The sequence below is a fragment of the Lepidochelys kempii genome, chromosome 7, assembly GCF_965140265.1.
Source record: "Lepidochelys kempii isolate rLepKem1 chromosome 7, rLepKem1.hap2, whole genome shotgun sequence".
NCBI classification, from domain to species: Eukaryota; Metazoa; Chordata; order Testudines; family Cheloniidae; genus Lepidochelys; species Lepidochelys kempii.
Window position 1 is genome coordinate 98,697,555 of NC_133262.1, and position 18,926 is coordinate 98,716,480.

At 39.4% G+C, this 18,926-nt stretch overlaps 1 protein-coding gene across 39 annotated transcripts in view; it reads right to left on the reverse strand.

Moving 5' to 3' along the window:
* The window catches only part of JAKMIP3 (Janus kinase and microtubule interacting protein 3), a 176,715-nt gene that overhangs the window by 74,680 nt on the left and 83,109 nt on the right, over positions 1-18,926 (reverse strand). For all 39 annotated transcript variants that reach the window (XR_012160036.1, XR_012160035.1, XM_073353994.1 and 36 more), the window contains one exon: positions 17,986-18,483. Coding sequence is in view for 37 of the 39 variants with exons in the window: in XM_073353994.1 (XP_073210095.1) it covers positions 17,986-18,483 (498 nt within the window). In the remaining 2 variants the exon portion in view is untranslated. The remainder of the gene's footprint in view (positions 1-17,985; positions 18,484-18,926) is intronic.

Here is an 18,926-nt window from a genome sequence, read left to right on the forward strand (position 1 = left end):
ATAGGATTGTTCCCAAACCCAGATAAAAATGGAGGAATGAATTAGCCAAATATTTCATTGAATAACTTTGCTTTAAATAATTAATATCATGGTCAAACACAGGAGCTTTTCTTAAGTTATATCTGTTTTGAAAAAAAAAAAGAGCTTTTCTTAAGTTATATCTGTTTTGAAATTATTCTTGTTCAAGAACTATTGTACTGGACTCAATTTTAGAATCCTTAGCACCAGTATCCAGATAAAGATAGTATCAGGCATTTAAGATTGTGAAACAGCAAACAAGGAAATTCAGAGTCAAGGCTGACATTCCCTCCATAGCAATCCTGTTGTGCCTAAATACTGTAGCTGATGCAATAAATAACACCACATATGGCACACCATCCCTAGTACCTAAGATCACACTATGACCTAAGAGCTAGATTTCTAAAGGTATTTAGGCACCTAACTCCTACTTCCAGACTTTTCATATTGTGTAGGGCATATCTATTGTCTGGTCATTCTTTAGTAGACCTGTGTGTAATATGCACACTAAACTGCAAATCTACTTGCATTGAGCCTTGGGCTAGAGATGCTACACGTGAAATTCTGGCCCCACTGAGGGAAGTCAAGCGGAGTTTTGCCAATGACTTCAGTGGAGTCAGGATTTCACCCTATGTGTTTGAGAACCTCAGTTCACGTATTTGAAAGTTCAGCTGGGAAGCTGAGCACAGTCCCTCCCCTAGCTGCTCTCCTCCCTCAAAAGCCTCAGTAAGGGCATCTATCATGAGAAGGGAGAGGAGTATATATCTATTAGTCTTGCAATTTCAATCATCTTGTCCACTAATTATTTTGAAAATACAGAGCTCTCCCATTGTGCAGACCCTGGGATAAGAGCAGCAAAGTACACAACACTCCGTTTTCATTCTCTGAAAGCACTAGCAGCGACTGCAGCAACAATGGAGGGATAGGTGCTCTGTCTGCAGTATTCACAATTCCTCACCAGCTTTAAACATCCTAAAATAAAAACAATAAACCCATAAGTGGGATCTACAGTATTACAGGAAGTAAACACAGAGTCTAATTGAGGAAAAACAAGTATTGTTTATAAACTACCTTTGTGAAAAGGACATGTAAAAATTAAATTTGAGCATGTGTGATATTTTTCTATGCAAAAGTTAGTCTCCTTAGAAAACGGAGGGAAAAAATACATTTTGGGTACTACTTCATTAAAGATGCCTTAAAATATTGAATTCCTAGTAATGCAGCAATCTACTAGTTTGCCTCATAACAAAGAGATGTCCGATGAACTCTTCCCAGGGCACGCATAATCAGACATTAAACTAAGAGACTTTAAATGAAAAAAATCTATATAGCCAAAGTTCCACTTATGTGAACACAAAGAAATTCTGTAACACAGACAACATTTTCAATTAAGAAAAACATGAAATTACAAGATTCAACAAAATAATTATATTCTAGCAAGGTTTTGATTTTTGAAAAAAAAAAGAACTAAATCTTAGCTTAGTGAGGAAATAAGAAAGCATCAATATTCACACCTCTCCTATCTGTTTAAGTTCATAGTTATGGATTAAATACAATGTTCTTATATTTACAGTTCATTGTTAAACATAAATATATTCATATAATTTGATAGGAGCAAAATGTATTGATTAAACAAAGAAAGCATTTTTACAAGATTATTTTACAGGTTTTTTCTTCACAGCATGAACAACATTAAGGTGTTGTTAAAAAAGAAAATTATTTGCCACTCACTGAAAGATCTTTGTGAATTTCCAGGTGTGTGTCCAAAACAAAGCTATTGCACACACTTGTTTCATTACTCTACATAGAAACACTGAAGTGCCTTCGATTAATGTGGCCATCTTCCTTACATTTGTATCTGGTTGCTTTAGATAACAGGAGTAGTTGTGAAACAGTGTCAATGAATATATATGAGCATAGTATCCAATCATCGAAAGGAGAATGTCTTGCCTACCAGTGTGGATATTCCCACTTTATTTTTAGCAGGCTGTCTCCACCTAGAATGAATTTTTATGCTGAAGTGCTAATTAATTAACAGCCTGTGAGCATAGCTACTGCCAATTATGCAAATGCAAAGGCATGAAAAGTTGGGTCCTGCCCCCATCCCTTGTGCTAGCAAATGAAATTTCTAATATTATTTTTCATCAAGCTGATTTCAAACCTTGTGACGTGATTTCTAGGGCAATATAAAAATCAATATGTAAGCTTCAATGCTGTAGAAATTTCCTCTTGTAATGTTCACATGGCATTTATAGCTCTGCAGTCTCCATAAGCATCATTAACATGACTGTAAACAGCAGAAGAAGTCTGCTTTTGAAGCTTCATATGTCTATGCTAAAAAAGCCAAAGCTATTCCCCAAAAAAAGGTTTTAATTGCAAATGAGAAAACCCTTGCCAAGGCAGAAGCTGTTACATGACATAAACATTTCCCCATAGGCAGCATGTCAGAGCAAGCAATTAGAATGTGTAAAATAATCTGCATTAGCGATGAGTTTCAGAAGTGCAGGTGAATGAGCTGTCAATCATTTATTAGTGGAATGGTAACTAAATGTTCTAGATTAAAAGAAAGGGGATCTCTTCTCAAGTCAGTCTCCCTGACATTATGGGGATGTGCACTTGCACTCTGACAGAAGGAGAGACCAGTGGAACGTCTCTATATGCAGTAGGACTTTACCTTCATTCAGTTTTCCTTCACATTTCTTCTTTCAACATGAAGGTTTTTCTCAGTGTTTTGAAATATATTAACATAGCTGCCTCTTTGGATCTTTTCTAATGTAAAGTAAGTACAGAGGAGTAACTAACCACTTTGTGTCCCTGTCAAACCAATTGCACTGGAGGGAATAACTCAGAACACTTGTACCAGTATTACACAATCGTATAGATTACTGTGTTTTATATTTTATAGGTTGATTGGGTCTGACAGTCTCCCTGTGAAGGGACACTGTCAACTAGCCAAAGTCCAGAATGTTACTTAACTCCTGCTAAATATTCCAAGCACATCTAAACTGAGCATATGTGCTGTATCATCCCAACATTGATTTCAGTCATTCAGTTATGAATGGATGATAGCGACACAGCAGATGCAGTGGAGGACAAGCAGTGAAAGGGTGATTCTGTTGTTGTTGATGATGATGAAATATCCTTCCATCTTCCTAAATAGCTTGAAAAATTCACACTCCAGCTCCAATACAAAAACAACAAAAAAACTCTAGCCTCTGTTCATTGATTTCATTTTTCATATGTATTTATTTTGCCTGGCATCCATCCATGTAGCATCTGCACACAATCCATATGTTAAATGCAAAACTGAATTAAATCAAACTGCTTTATGCAGCAGCCCTTCCTGGACTGTCCTAACCAATCATATGTAACTCAGAGATGGCCCATGGGCAAGCAAATGCCAAATGGCAAAAGTTCACTCTGAAGGTGAGTAAACTTCTAGTGAAAGTTTACCAGAAAAAAAACACTCTACCTACTATCCCCGAAGTGCACATCTGGGGAATGGGAGCAAAAGCACTCAAACAGCATAGGTTACACTTTAGAAAACAGACTAAATCTGTGCCTGCAATTCACAGCTGCTACGTTTTGTGCATCTTCATATGTGACATTTCTCAACAGTGAAAAATGTTAGATTTCCCTCCCAGGTGCCCCATCAGTAGTTGCAGGCTTGGGGGAGGCAGGAACATATTGCCTGAAGACTTCAGAAGCCAGGGGGAGTTGCAGAGAACAAGGGCAGACACATATGCTTGGGAAACTAGGAGATATGCTTGGGAAACTAGGAGTGACCAAGGTAGTAGTGGTTAAGGCACTGGACTGGGACTTGGGTGATCGGGGTTCCCAGTTCTGCTAGTTCTGTGATCCCTGGGCCAACTTTCTCTGCGTCTCAGTTCCCTGTAAAATGGGGGTAATAAGCCCTCCATTCTCTCTCATCGATTTTGATTGTAAGCTCTTCAGGGCTGGAACTGTTCTTCCAACGTTTATATAGTACATAGCACAATGGGTCTCTGATCACAGCAGGGGCCTCTTGGTGTTACCATCACAGAAACAGAAGCGTAGTAAGATTGTTGGGAGAACCATGGGCAGCCTCTTATTCTGCCCCTGTGCCTATTGGTCTCTGAAATTCTGTCCCTTTCCAGCCCCTGCTCCCCCATTCTATTCCTCTCTGCCCCAACCCCAAGCCTGTCCCTCACGCTCCCCCTCATTTCCCTACCAGCCATCGCCACTTCCCCTTGCTCCCTGAAGGCTCCATGCTGCCGTCAGCATGGATAGCAGAAAAATGAAAGGCCACCTGTCTGCCTGAAGCCAGGCTCTCCATGACCATGGGAAAAGCAATGACAGCCAGCTCTCCCACAATCTGTTAAATGTGGCATACTTTAACTGCAATAAAGGCAATCTTGGGGGTGGAGAATCTTTCATGCCTAAAACCCTACATTTGTCCATGCACATGTGGAAAGCCCATTTGCATACATAAATAGAAGGGATAGTTTTTCCTTTGTACGCACAAAAATCTGTGGGCCAGGTTCTCAAAACTGAATTGGCACAGATTCATTGAAGCTAGTGAAGAGGAGTTCAATTTACACCATTTCAGGACATGACCTTCTCTGTGCAGAATTACAGGTGCTGATGAAGAGGGCAAGATAAAGCCCACTTTGAACATGTGGCCCTAAATGCTAAAGTTTAGTCTGAATTTGTAACAAAATCAACTGTCACCTTATGTATCAATGAGATATCTCTATATCTCTATATATCTTTCATAAAGCATTCCTTTTGCAATCACTACACAAGGTGCAAGCAGAAGCAAGTAGTTTTCTATGCCATCCAGGGATTCCCTTATGCAAATTTATGACAGGGCAGCTTTCCATTCCCTTTGTGTTGCCAAACTGATGGAAAGGGAATGTAGCAGGGGCCAGGATCTGGCCCAGTTTTAATGCCAACAGACTCTTAACTATCGGAGCTAGGTAAATAGTGCAAAACAGTGTTTGTGACCACTTGTTGAAACTCCTATTCAATTGGATCATGTTTTGTTCCTTTGTTATTCACTATTTGGGAAGACCCACATGAAAGGGGTTTATTTGTCTGAATGATGGGAGAAAATCTTCAAGCAAACAACAATGTTCACATTTACACAAGTGTATATCTATGAACTGGTATCACTATTTGTTATTCACTACTCATCATTTGAATTTTACAATATTTAAGTCATCGTATTATTATTTACCATGTGATTTAAGTGACCATCACACAGAAATAATGAATGGCCAATACTTAGTTTGAGAAGAAACCATAAGCTGATAATTGTTCATCTGAACTATCTAGTGGATAGATGTGAAAAACAAATATATTAGTAGAAATACAGATCAGACTGCAAACAGGAAAAATGAGCTATAATTTTCAATTAATATTATGCATAATTAATAATTTGACCGGCTCTCACTATAGGAAGCCTGATGGAGATGCCATTAAACCGAGAAATCACCTTTACTACTGCTCATGGGAATTTTTAACCAGCATGTCTTCCATTCTTTTCTTACTTACAAATAAAGGACTGAGTCAATCAACAGTAAAATGGGCAATTGAAGGATTTTTGCTTCCTACTCGACTCACCTGACACTTTGCTTTAACACCCACATTTCTTCATATGTTACCACTTCCTCGGGAAAGTGAGAAGTGTCAGACGCATGTGTCTGTAAACATGTAGCGCTTGGTAATCAACAAGATTTTTGCCTTTTTTGCCTATGTTGCTAGAGCATCTCTATAAGAAGCAGGGATATTTGGAACACTGCATGATCCTACACTGGTGAGCTATTAGTCTTTTAAATAGTCACTGTCAACAACAGCCATTTAAAAAAATCTGGTTCATAGTACAGTCCCCTTTGAATGGTCTATCCTGTGGTTTATCACTTATCTTTTCTGACCAACATACATCTCATATGAAACCTACACTAACATTACATTATCTTGGATTTTAGTCCCTACTGTGCATAAATTGCAGTCCAACTAATCTGATAATGCTAACATGACTAATGGGTCTATATTTCCTTGATAGGCATCATGCATGTATAATTCCCATTAATGTTAACAGAAAATGTGCATGTATTGGAGGGAGACTAGACCCTAAGAATGTAATTGAAGCCACCCTGGTAGTATTTTATGATATTTAGAGAGCCACAAATTAAAAAGTAAAAATCAAGTTTATTAAATAATTACAAGTTCTTTAAGAGGACATTGTTCATATGCCTACTTGTTACAAAATGACATGTGATTTTCATCTTGCATAACTGTACTTTAGTGAACCAGGGACAACTTGACTGTGCTAAAGTTCTGCTTTTCTGGAGATCATCACATACAAACTTCCAGACATAAATAGCTCATGCCATATGTGCAAAAAGAAAAAAAATATCTTGGGTTTAGGAGATACAATTTTCACTCTTGATTAAACAGATAAAATAATGTTCCATGTGACCAAAACCTCTTCCCATTTCTTTAAATGTGGGACAAATGCTTGCAACATTTTTCATAAGGATAAACAATAGCAGTGGAAGAGGACTTTGATGAAATGCATTATGACAGACATGAAAAATTACAGAAACTAGAAGTGTGATCAGAGATCACATACCAGATGCTACGTTGGGGTGATAAAGCCTACTTTAAATTCTGTTGTATCCAGCGGGAAAGAGAAGTTACTGAGTGATGATTTGTAAAACCATATGTAAAATCCCAGTTTTACAAAATCACATTTTGTATTATTTTCAAAACAGATGTCACATTTTAAAAACAATAAGCCCTGTGCATTAGAACTTCCTTGACACAAGAAATGGAGTCAATGTCACCATCTGCTCTCTGAAGACTTCCGCCTCCAGCAAATGCTTTTCTTCTAAAATACTCAATTTAAGTTCAACACTTACATAGAAATTATTATTTTCCAGTCAGTGTTTGCCTTTTGATGTTGAAATGTACTTTTGAGCTCAATCTTATTTCACCTGTAAATGGAATCTCTTTTATGTGACCATGGAATTTATATTGGATTTATGTATGTCTGCAGCGATACCATCAAGACTGTGATCTCATTTAGTCTCACAAGCTAAACAATGCTGGTCAATACTTAGTTTGGGTCCTCCATGAAAAATCCATTACTTATATAGTGATAAGAGGGAAAAATAGCCGGTGCAATTTTAGGCAGTATGCTAGATGCACTTAATTGTTCCTAACCATATGGGCCCAATTGTACTCGTTGTATGAGTAGAAGGTAGCACACCTGAGTGAATCAGGTTAGGTTGAAGAGGAAGGTCAGCTTGATGCTGGAATTACAAAGTGATGTTCTATGACCTATGCAAGGCAAGAGGTTAGATTAGATGATCATGATTAAGGCTATGTTTTACTCACAGGTATTTTAAGTAAAAGTCATGGACAGGTCACGGGCCATGAATATTTGTTTACTGCCCATGACCTGTCCATGACTTTACTATATACCCCTGACTAAATCTTGGGGGGGGGGGGTGGCCCAGGGTACCGTGGGTGCTGGGGGGCGGCAACCCGGGGGGTGAGGCAGGTGCTTGTGGGGCTGGTGGGCAGTGGCTCACGGCCTGGGACACCCACTGATGATGGGGGAGGCGGCATGCAGCCCGGGAACCCCACAGGTGCTGTGGGGCGGGGTTGGAGAGGCTGGCAGGCTCACTACCTGGCTCTGTGTGGTGCCTCTGCACCGAGTGCCAGCTCTACAGCTCCCATTGGCTGGGAACCATGGCCAATGGGAGCTGCGGGGGTGGTGCCTGTGGGCAGAGGCAGCGCGTGGAGCCATCTGCTAGGAGCTGAGGGAGGGGATGTTGTCCCATCTGGGGAGCCCCACAAGGTAAGCACCACCCAGAGCCCTCACCCCCTCCTATGCCCCACCACCTGCCCTGAGCCCCCTCCCACACTCTAACTCCTGCTGCTGCTGGCTGTGGAGGGCAGTGGCCTGAGACTGCCCCAGCAACGGCCGATGTGGCTAGCCCAGAGGCTGCCTGAGCTGCACAGGTGACCCCTGGGCAGTCCACACTGGCCGCTGCAGAATCCTGGAAAGTCATGGAATCCGTGACCTCCATGACAAACTTGCACCTTTAATCATGATGGTCCTTTCTGGCCATAAAGCATATTAATCTATGACTCAGGTGTAGCTTGGCAAAGCAATGACTAAAGGTGATGTGAAAACCATGGGTATACACAAATATCAAAGAAATAAACAGAAGAGGAGATCATTTTTTAGCATGGTCCAAGAAAGTATAAGTAAGAGTAATGGGATGCTGTTGAGCAAAGGAAAAACTTCTAACAGTTTGGCTATGTTGTGGAAATTTGAATAATCTCCCAAAAGAGGCAGTAAAGACTGCTCACTTCAGACATTTAATAGTAGATCAGAAAACGCCCATTTGAAAATCCATCACATGGGGATAGACAAGATGGCTGCTAGGTCTGATCCATCTCTAGTTGCTACTGGCTTCTGAAAAATAAAATTATGACATCACGTGTTACTAGTGTAAAAATCTCAAATTAAATGTTCAAGAAACATTTTGACTTTGTGTGCAAAATAATGTATACATTATATTCTAGCAATATTGTTTGATGGGCAAAATTTGCCTGCAGGTAATCAGCACTGGGTTATTAACATCTGATCTAATTAGAAGTGCTCAAATACAAGAGATAAAAGTCATAACTTCATGACTCTTTCATATAAAATGCCTGAGAAGTCTATTAAGTGGAATGTTTTTACATACACGGTTAGAAAACAAATATAGGTTTCAGAGGAACAGCCGTGTTAGTCTGTATTCGCAAAAAGAAAAGGAGTACTTGTGGCACCTTAGAGACTAACCAATTTATTTGAGCATGAGCTTTCGTGAGCTACAGCTCACTTCATCAGATGTTCACATCTGATGAAGTGAGCTGTAGCTCACGAAAGCTCAAAACAAATATACCCATTTTCAATCCAAAAATTTCTTTATTGCAGCGTTCACAGACGAAGACAGGTGAATCCAAATGAGTCCAAAGTTTATGATTCCATGGATCACTGGTATTAACATATAAATGTCGCCCGTCACTTGGTAAGTAACCTGCCGCACTCTGTAAAAGGTTGGAACTCCCCTTTGGTAAATATTAACTGTGAAATTTATGAGATGAGAGACTCTTTGCTCCATTCGCTTTTATCATTTGCAGAAGTATGTAATATTTAAGCACCTATGGTATGAAATTACAGAGTGGTGTATTTCTGGTGCTTAAAGTTAAGTACACAGTGAAATGCTTTACTGGATCATGACCAGAATTAATTCCCATCCCCTCAGGGTTAAGTTGAGCCTCTGGAGATTCCCATTTCACATAATGCTGCTCCTTGGTTGATTAACTAGTGCTTACCTTGCAGCTCACAGTTTAAGACTTTTGAATTAGTCATACATTATTTATTAAATTTGAGGTTGCCATATAATATTTATTACTTAAAATTATATTTTATATTTTTCTGCAGGTCTAAAGTGAGACGCGATCATCTTCTATATTGTATCTACATATAATAAAAAAGGAAAATAACATCAATCTTTATTTGAAAAGAGAATATAGGAACAAAACAAAATTACCTTTTTAAAGCAAATTTTAGCTGCTTACGTATGGATCTATTTTCCATTCTGCAGCTAAGACTGCCATGTTGCAATAGGATGTCTTCTGTGAGTAATTGTAAAGAGGAATAATTTGGCTTAAAATTAAAAAGTGTACATTTCAGCAATAAATAGCTTCAAAGGGTTTTTATTTAAAAAGGCTTAATCTCAATGCAAAATTATTGACTGGTCTTTGGGTAGAACCTATTCTCGTCCACACTTACAAAAAACAGTATTTTTTCAAAGGGTGAAATAGTTGTTTGTTGGTGTGATTTATCACACCACATTTGTTAAAATTACTAAATAATGAATTGCACATAAACCAAGCAGCTTTTAACGTCCTGTCATAATTCCATTGACAATGTAGAACTGGATGTCTGCCATGTCCTTTACAAAAACGTGTAGTCCCTAAATGTGCAACAAAACGTTTGCACTGCAGAGAAGAGCAAAGCAATGTTTATGAATGATGGGCCAGATCCCCAGCTGGTCTATATCAACGAAGGTCAGAGAAGCCACTTATATGCTATTTGGGAAGAAGATCAGCAGGAACATTGTACAGATATCCAGCCTGAGACTTAGCTATGACTTGCCCAAAGCAAAATATGTTAGCTTACAAAATCAGTGCTAGTGTCACACAAGCCAGACAGGACTTCCCCAACTCAGCATCACTTAGAATAGCTAATTTGTAACACCAGGAACAGTCACAGGTACAATGGAATTTTGAATAGCTTTTTAAACTTTCCCATAACTTCTAAATGAGCTCCAGTGAATACACCCCCTCTTGCTATATGACAAATACTTATACATTGGAAACTAATTCACTGTGGAGGTACAAGGCACAAGAGGGTACAACTGTAGCTATAAGTGTCTTTTGAACCCAACTCGTTGCTGGAGGTGTGGGAGGGGTACAGTTAGAGAAGGGTGCATAGTGAATTCAAACTGGGTGGGAGGGCAAGGGCTTCCTCAAGTACCCTCCAAACCCCACTTCCATTCCTTTATAATGTCCTCCCCTCCCCCTTCCCCCGCCCTCAGTGGATGCCCAAGGAGCCGGGGTCGGGGGGGAATTCTTTGAACAAACAAAAGTTCTGGTGCCTCTTCCTTCCCTCATGAGAGAGGGGAGTCTGTAGGAAAACAAAGAAAGGGAAGGGTGACCTGGATATCTGGTAGTCTTCCTGGGTTAGCCCTTTGGTCTTTGTTTAAAAGGGATCTACCTCCAGCCCCTCCTCTTGGGGCTTACTGCTTTGAGGCTAGGTCATGAAGCTTTGGGAGCAGTGAGGCCTAATGCTATCTCCCTCTCGGCTGGCCTTTCTCTGCTGTCTGCCTCTTCCTGCTCACCACCACTTGCTGCGCAGGTTTTCTCTTTGAAGCTCCAGTCAGAACAAACCTGGCAGTGCACCTCATTAGTACTGAACAAGCCCAGAGGAGCTTGTTAGTCTCCTCTCTGCCAGTATGAGTACATCTCCCTTCAAACAGAGTTATGCCTTTTACCATACACACATTTACGCAGTTGTCACAGTTCAGGGCAACTGCAGCACCTATATTCCCCCTCAGTGGTCCAGCAAGGGTGCCCACTCTCAGGCTTCCATCTCCCTAGCTGTTGCCTCTCTTGGGTGGAATGTATGTTTCTCTCCCTTCTAATAAGGGTATTTCCAGGATGCACAGTTCCCTGCCCTCACTGTATTTCCCAGCACAGACAGGGTGCCCAAGGACATTTGTTTTCTCTTCAGAGACCATTAACAGTTATAATTGCTACAGTTATAAACTACCACACAGCTTTTCATATGCAAGCCTACTTTATTCTGAAGTTTAAAAAAAAAAGCATTACAGAAAAAACATATTGAAAACAAGCCTGAGACCGAATGCCTACATAGCAATTTCACAGCCCTGCAGCCCAAACCCCCATGAGCCAGGGTCAGGTGACTTGGGCCAGCTGCAGGTGTTGAATTGTAGTGTAGACATACCCATACACAAACACAAACATTAAATATGTGTCAGTGGAGCATCCTATGATCCTGTCTACTCCTTCCAACAGCTGGGGGCTGCTCTGGACTGTGGGACTGTTATCTGCTAGTTCTAAATTTTCTGAATATACTCAGTGCTAAATCAAACAGACATTTGGAGCAAGTGTAACTGGATAATCCAATAAGTGAAATATGGAATAATCTACTCTGTATGAGAGAGAAATGCCCATGATGACATGGATAGCATAAGAGAATAAAATCAGTGATGAAAGCCACACTGCACCATCTATTCACCCAAATGAGAGTGAGGAAAGTGTCACCAGACTGAAAAAGTAATTAGTTGCATAGCTAATAACTTATGGAAAGTCAAAGCATAGAAACGTAGAAGATTAGGGTTGGAAGAGACCTCAGGAGATCATCTAGTCCAACCCCCTGCCCAAAGCAGGACCAACCCCAACTAAATCATCCCAGCCAGGGCTTTGCCAAGCCAGGCCTTAAAAACCTCTAAGGATAGAGATTCCATTACCTCCCTATGTAACCCATTACAGTGCTTCACCACCCTCCTAGTGAAATAGTTTTTCTTAATATCCAACCTAGACCACCCCTACTGAAATTTGAGACCATTGTTCCTTGTTCTGTCATCTGCCACCACTGAGAACAGCCTAGCTCCATCCCCTTCAGATAGTTGAAGGCTGCTATCAAATCCCCCCTCACTCTTTTCTTCTGCAGACTGACTAAGCCCAGTTCCCTCAGCCTCTCCTCATAAATCATATGCCCCACCCCCCCCAATCATTTCCATTGTCCTCCGCTGGACTCTCTCTAATTTGTCCACATCCTTTCTGTAGTGGGGGGTCCAAATCTGGACACAATACTCCAGATGTGGTCTCACCAGTGCCGAATAGAGGGGAATAATCACTTCCGTTGGAGGAAGAAATGCTGAGAGAATATGGCATACAAATTTAGCATCACCCTTCATAACTTACGGGAATTCTATTCTTTCACTGATGAGTGCCTTTCAAGTTATACTTCCCTGGAGTCTTGTTTTGACACACTGATCTATTTTAAATCACAATTTAGATGCTGAGAATTTAATGTGGCACACTGACTTCAGTGAGTGTTGTGATTGGTCAGTACTAAACAGGACCAGGCCCTTAAAAACAATTGCAAAATATTACCTAGGAATTGCATTAGAAAATAAATGTATATTTATTAATTGGTTAATTGAAACGATGCCTAAATATGATGCATGGCTTATTTCAATAAAGCAATATATGCCATCAAGGCAAACCACCAATAGCTTCCTGCACCATAGACACCTTTCAGAACAAATGCATATTAGTTATAAAATCTTTAAACTTATAGGCCCAGATCCTCAGCAGGTGTAAAGTGGCAAAGCTCCACTGAAATCTCTAGACCTGTGTTGATTTACAGCAATATCATAGAATATCAGGGTTGGAAGGGACCTCAGGAGGTCATCTAGTCCAACCCCCTGCTCAAAGCAGGACCAATCCCCAATTTTTGCCCCAGATCCCTAAATGGCCCCCTCAAGGATTGAACTCACAACCCTGGGTTTAGCAGGCCAATAGTCAAACCACTGAGCTATCCCTCCCCCACCACAAGAAATATCCAGCTCATAATATAGCATACAATGTCTCTGTTACTATTAACGTTATTTAATTTATGAAGTGAAAAACAAATTGTTTTATGATTTTTGGTATGCACAATTGATGCCTAAATGTATCTCTTATAGGATTACACATTATACTGCTGTTTTTCTTTGCAACTGGTTTAATAAATGAAAACATTTATATACAGTTTTTGCAAGGCAGAGATCCTGTCTTGGAATTTCTAAATACTACAGATGACAATTTCCTAACTCAAGAAGTGTAGCATCAAACATGGGGGAATTCTGTATTTGACCTTGTCTTGACAGATAAAGAAGAACTGATTGGAGAACTAAAAATTAACGGTAACTTAGGTGCAAGTGATCATGACTTGACCATATTTATATGTACAAACAGAATAAAGTCCAGACCAGTGGTACATAGACTTAGCACTTTAAAAGGGACAGTTTTCTTTTAAAGCTGAAAATAATTGTGAGCCGTATCAGCTAGGAGGCCAAATTTAATCAGAAACATGTGAATGATAATTGAGAATTGTTTAAAAACACTTTATTAGATGCCCAAAAAGCCACAATCAAAGAAGAAGACTGACTTGATTTAAAAAAAAAGAAAGACCGATGTTAGAGGGAAAGTGAAGGCAGCTATAAAAATTACACACACACACCCCCAAATGGAAGATACGAGAAGTTGATGGTAATTAATATTAATCAGAAGTTAGAAAGTGTGGCAAATTGATAAGGGAAGCAAAAGGCCAGATTCTATGGGCAGCAGAGTTAAGGACAATAAGGAGGAGTTGTTAAGTATATTAGGAACAAACAGAATCCTAACAATGCTATTAGATATGGTAGAATTATCAATGATAATACAGAAAAGGCAGAAGTGTTAAATAAATATTTCTGTTCTTCATTTGCAGAAAAATAGATATATTCATATCATATAATAACAGTCCACTAGTATCTCAGGAAGGTGTTAACACATTTTTAAATAAGCAGATCTGGATAACTTGTATCCAAGAGTTTTAAAAATGCTGGATGAGGAGCTCTCTGGACCATTAATGTTGATTTTCAATAAGTCTTGGAATACTAGGGAACTTCCAGAAGACAGAAAGAACGCTAGTGTTTTATCAATATTTAAAATATGTGAATGGGATGACCATGGGTAATTGCAGTCCTGTCAGCTGGATGTTGATCCTGGACAAGATAATGGAGCAGTTTGATAAGGAAGTAGATTAATAAAGAATTAAAGGAGAATAATGTAATTAATGCCAATCAACAGGGGTTTATGGAAAATAGATCTGGTTAAAGTGGCTTGATAACTTTTTTGATGAGATTACAATTTTGATTGATAACGGTAATACTGCTGATGTAGTATCCTTAGACTTTGGTAAAGCATTTGACTTGACCACACAGCATTCTGATTTTAAAAAATAGAAAGATATGAATTAAAACAGCACACATTAAATGGATTAAAAGCTGGCTAACTGATAGGTCTCAAAATGTAATTATAACGGGGAATCATTATCAAACGACTATGGTTTTTCTAGTAGGGTCCCACAGGGATTCGTTCTTTGTCCTACACTATTTAACATATTTATCAATGACTTGGAAGAAAACATAAAATCATCACTGATAAACTTTGCAGACAAGAAAAAAATTGGGAGAATGGTAAAGGATTAAGAGGATAGTCAGAGGTGAAAGTAAGCTGGTATGATCCAGTATGGCGTACCTGTAAGAAAGTGGCCACTGGTACACAGCTGACCGTATCAGCAGAGCCACTGATGGGGGAGGTGGAGGGAAAGGGCAGCTGTCCCAGGGCCTGGCGATTTAAAGGGCCCAGGGCTCCCGGCTGCTGCCACTGCATCTGTAGCCGGAGCCCCGGGCCTTTCAAATCACTGCTGAAGCCCTGGGCAGTGCAGCCCAGATAGCGCTGAAGGGCTGGCTGGGGGATTTTGGCCCCAGCCCCGGCCCTTCCGCCCAAGCTCCAACGCTTCCAGGGGCCCAGAGCCACTCCCCCAGCTTGCCCAGGACCCCAGCCGCTCTGCGTACCGGTAAGTCATTAAGGGTACTTTCACCCCTGAGGATAGGTCATTGACGCAGACTGCTTGCATTTTAATCTGGCTAAATGTTAATACATACATCAAGTATAGATCCTTGGGGGACCCTGTTATTTACCTCTCTCCATCATTTTTACTGCAAATATTTTCTACATTGACTGATAAAATGTTTCTAAATTTGTTACTTTCCCTCAAAAAAACCCTCCTTTCCAGCTGATCACAAATGAGGAAACTGGCATGTGACATACACTGCTGAGGGGATCAGCAGAAGTACAAACATACAATCAGACATAGAGATGAAGGACACAAGATGAATTGGGATTTTGTTTCCTTTAGAGAGTTTTGAGGATTTGTTGTTGTGGAGTCTGTATTTGGAGCACATGAAAGGTGCCCTTCTATCAATGGGGTAACCTAGATACATGACACAAAGAATAGCAGAGAAAGTAGACCTCATAGAAAAATCTCTGTTCCAGTATTGAGCAGGTACTTAAGGAATGACAATTCCATTCAAAGTCCCCTTAACATCTTATTACAAGCTTGTCAAGACTATGCCTTTTTTGTGCCTTATACAATGCTAAGAATGTTGGTTCCAATGCAGCAAAACAGTAGTTTTATGCTTAAATTTAAGAATTGACTTCAGTGGGACGAAAGTAGATGCTCAAATCTAACCCCGTGCTTGTTTGCTTTTCTGAATCGGGTTCATTAGCAACATTATAGCAAATAAATAAAAATACAAGATTGATTCTGAGGACACACTGAGTACACCAAGTTAGGTGAAATGCATTAATTACAGGGAAATATTTGACTTTCATTATATTTGATTTTCATTTCAAAGTTTCTAATTTTAAAAGACTGAAAAAATCCAATGAATCACACATCTAAGTCAGTTCTGGCCTACCCAACACACTTCAAAAGTGGTAAAGCATTTTAATACCCTTAGTCTCAGGCTTTCATTATCAATAATTCAATAGTCAATCAATACAACAGTCATTATTAAAAATGAGTTTTAGACGTGTCACAATTCATTGAGATGGGCTCAGATGGCAAATCTGAGCTACCTGGCACATAAGCAGGTGTTTCAAAGGATCTTGGGTAATACAATACTAACCTAACATATGGGTATAGTGTTTAGTTACTTTACAATGACACAGACAATGCAAGAAACTGGGCACAAATTTGAAAATGCATAACAAGCTAATTAAACTCTATGTTACACAAGATAGAAAAATGATCTGCTATTACAAAGTAACCATGTGTGTCTCTACTGACATGAAGAGATCCTCAGAAAGACTGACACTAAACTTACCCTTGTATTGAAACTACTCTGACTGTGCTTTATTTTTCAACCAAATTTGAAGTTTAGTGGGATAACTGCTAGTCCTTCAAAAGGAATAGGAAATCCTTATTTTTCAATCACCCATCGGCTATCAGCAATTTATAAATTCATAGTTATCTGTCTATAATTGCACTGGTCCTGTACTTTCCCTTAGCTGTTAGCATCCTCTTTCCACAAACTCCTTTGGAGGTCAACTTAGCTTCAACTCTGATTTTCTTCAGTGGAAGGTAACACATTTTGCAGCAGCATTAAACAGGTATTTTGGAGACGAACTTCCACAATTTGAGAAGAGACATATTTTGCTACCTGGGATTAATATTTTACCCACTGAAATATTCTGAGCTTCTATACCATGAGTTGATCAACTGCAATTACTTTATTCCACCCGGTGCTAATCACATAATAAGGGGACTCAAAAGAGCTTTTCTGAGGAAAAGTGATTAAAAGAATCACAGAGTACAAAATAATTAATGCAAATATGATTGCTTCTGAAAACAATTGCATCTTTAACCTGCACTGTGTATATTGCATATGTCTACACAGCGTCTAGCAAAATGGGGTCCCCATCAATACTGGGGGCTCTAGAGGCTAAATGCTACTACTCATAATAATAATAACCTCTGCTCCATGCACAGAACTCCCATTCTTGTAAGTGGGAGTTTCAATAGAACCGAAATTTACTCAGTAGATAAGAGAACCACACTGTGGATAAGATTTGCAATGTGGATTGATGCAGGGAAATTTGCATAACACTTTCCCCTTTTCTTTTATGTACCCATTAACCATTCTGGAGGCACTGAGTAGTTAAATCTACACCAAACTGAAAGATAACAAGGGTGAATTTAGACAGATGGTATTAGGATTTCAGTTCATTTCTGTTCACAGCTTTGTGAAACTTACTGTTTTCTAAGCCACCATATATTGCTCACCAGTGATATGGAGCAGCTTGCCTTCTGGAACAGAAATTGTAATTTAAACACATGATGCTGCAGCACAACAAGGAAAAGCTTTGAACTAAATTTCTGAGAGTTGAGAAACAATCATCTTGCAGGATTTCCCTGAGCTATCTTTTTAACAGAATGTTTGTTCCAAGCATTTGACAAACGTTGTGCAGCACTCACCTTAGTGGCAGTAAGAATGCTGTAAACACGTGTTAAAAATGTAGCCTACGTATTTAGAAAACCTCATTTTAGACATTGTCATTGTGATGGGTAAACCTTAGAAAAAAATGTCAGAGATCCTGCTTGAATAAGCACCCAAAAGTTTGGATGCCCAATCATGTGCATCTGAACCATTACTCCAGACCAGAGCTCTTTTTTAACAGCCAAAAAACCAAAACCAAACAAAAACCAAAACCATATATATTTACATCAACACATACCAGTCTGCGAATTTCTCTTTCACACTCTCTCTTGATCCTGCTGATTTCCTCTTGGTGTAAGTGATACACACTCCTTATCTCTGCTGCTTTAATTTTGTCAGCTTGAATGACCAAAGTTAAGGCTTCCTCCACTTGTCTCTTAGCCCCCTTAAGTTCTGAAATTTCTTGCTGCATTTTTATTTTCTCAGATTCAAACCCTTTCTTGGCCTCCTCTTTTGCTTCGGTGAAAAGGACTGTTTTAACCTTATCAGGAGCTCCATCTCGTACAGCATTAAGAAGGCCCTGTAATCTCTGGTTTTCATTATCTTTAATCTTTATGACTCTAAGAAGCTCAGATTCATGCTGTCTCAAAAGTGCTTCTCGAACAGCCTGGAGCTCCTTCATTTTCTCTTCATGAAGTTTGGCCTTAAGTTCCGTTACTAACACTGTGTTTTTATGCTGCTCGTGCTCTTTGATCTGTTTAACTTCCTGGTTTTTCTCTCTTTCCAACTTGCTGATCTAAAAAGAGAATAAAAAAAATACAGGTTTTTGCAAACAAAATAATTCATTTAGTGGGAATCTCTGTATTGTGGGGCAACATATAATGGGAGTTGTCATTTCATAATTTTGTAACAGAGTTCTTTAATTGTTTATTAGCTCAAAACACAAACCTACTGCAGTGTGCTCTATCATACACAGAATTAGACTTTATTTGGTATTTGGTTCATATTTTATGATCCATCGCTCTATTATGTGGTGAATGTTCCTTTCTCCAATGATTCCAGATGAAAATCAGATCACTGAACTCAGGCACTTAACTCCTTTGCTGTCCAGAAGAAATATCCACTGGTTTACTATAGACTTCACTGCACCAAACACCTTTATGCAAGAAATAGCCTTAAAATGAGGGAATACTATATATTTAGAATCGTTAGACACAAGCTGATTGTTCATAAAGCTAA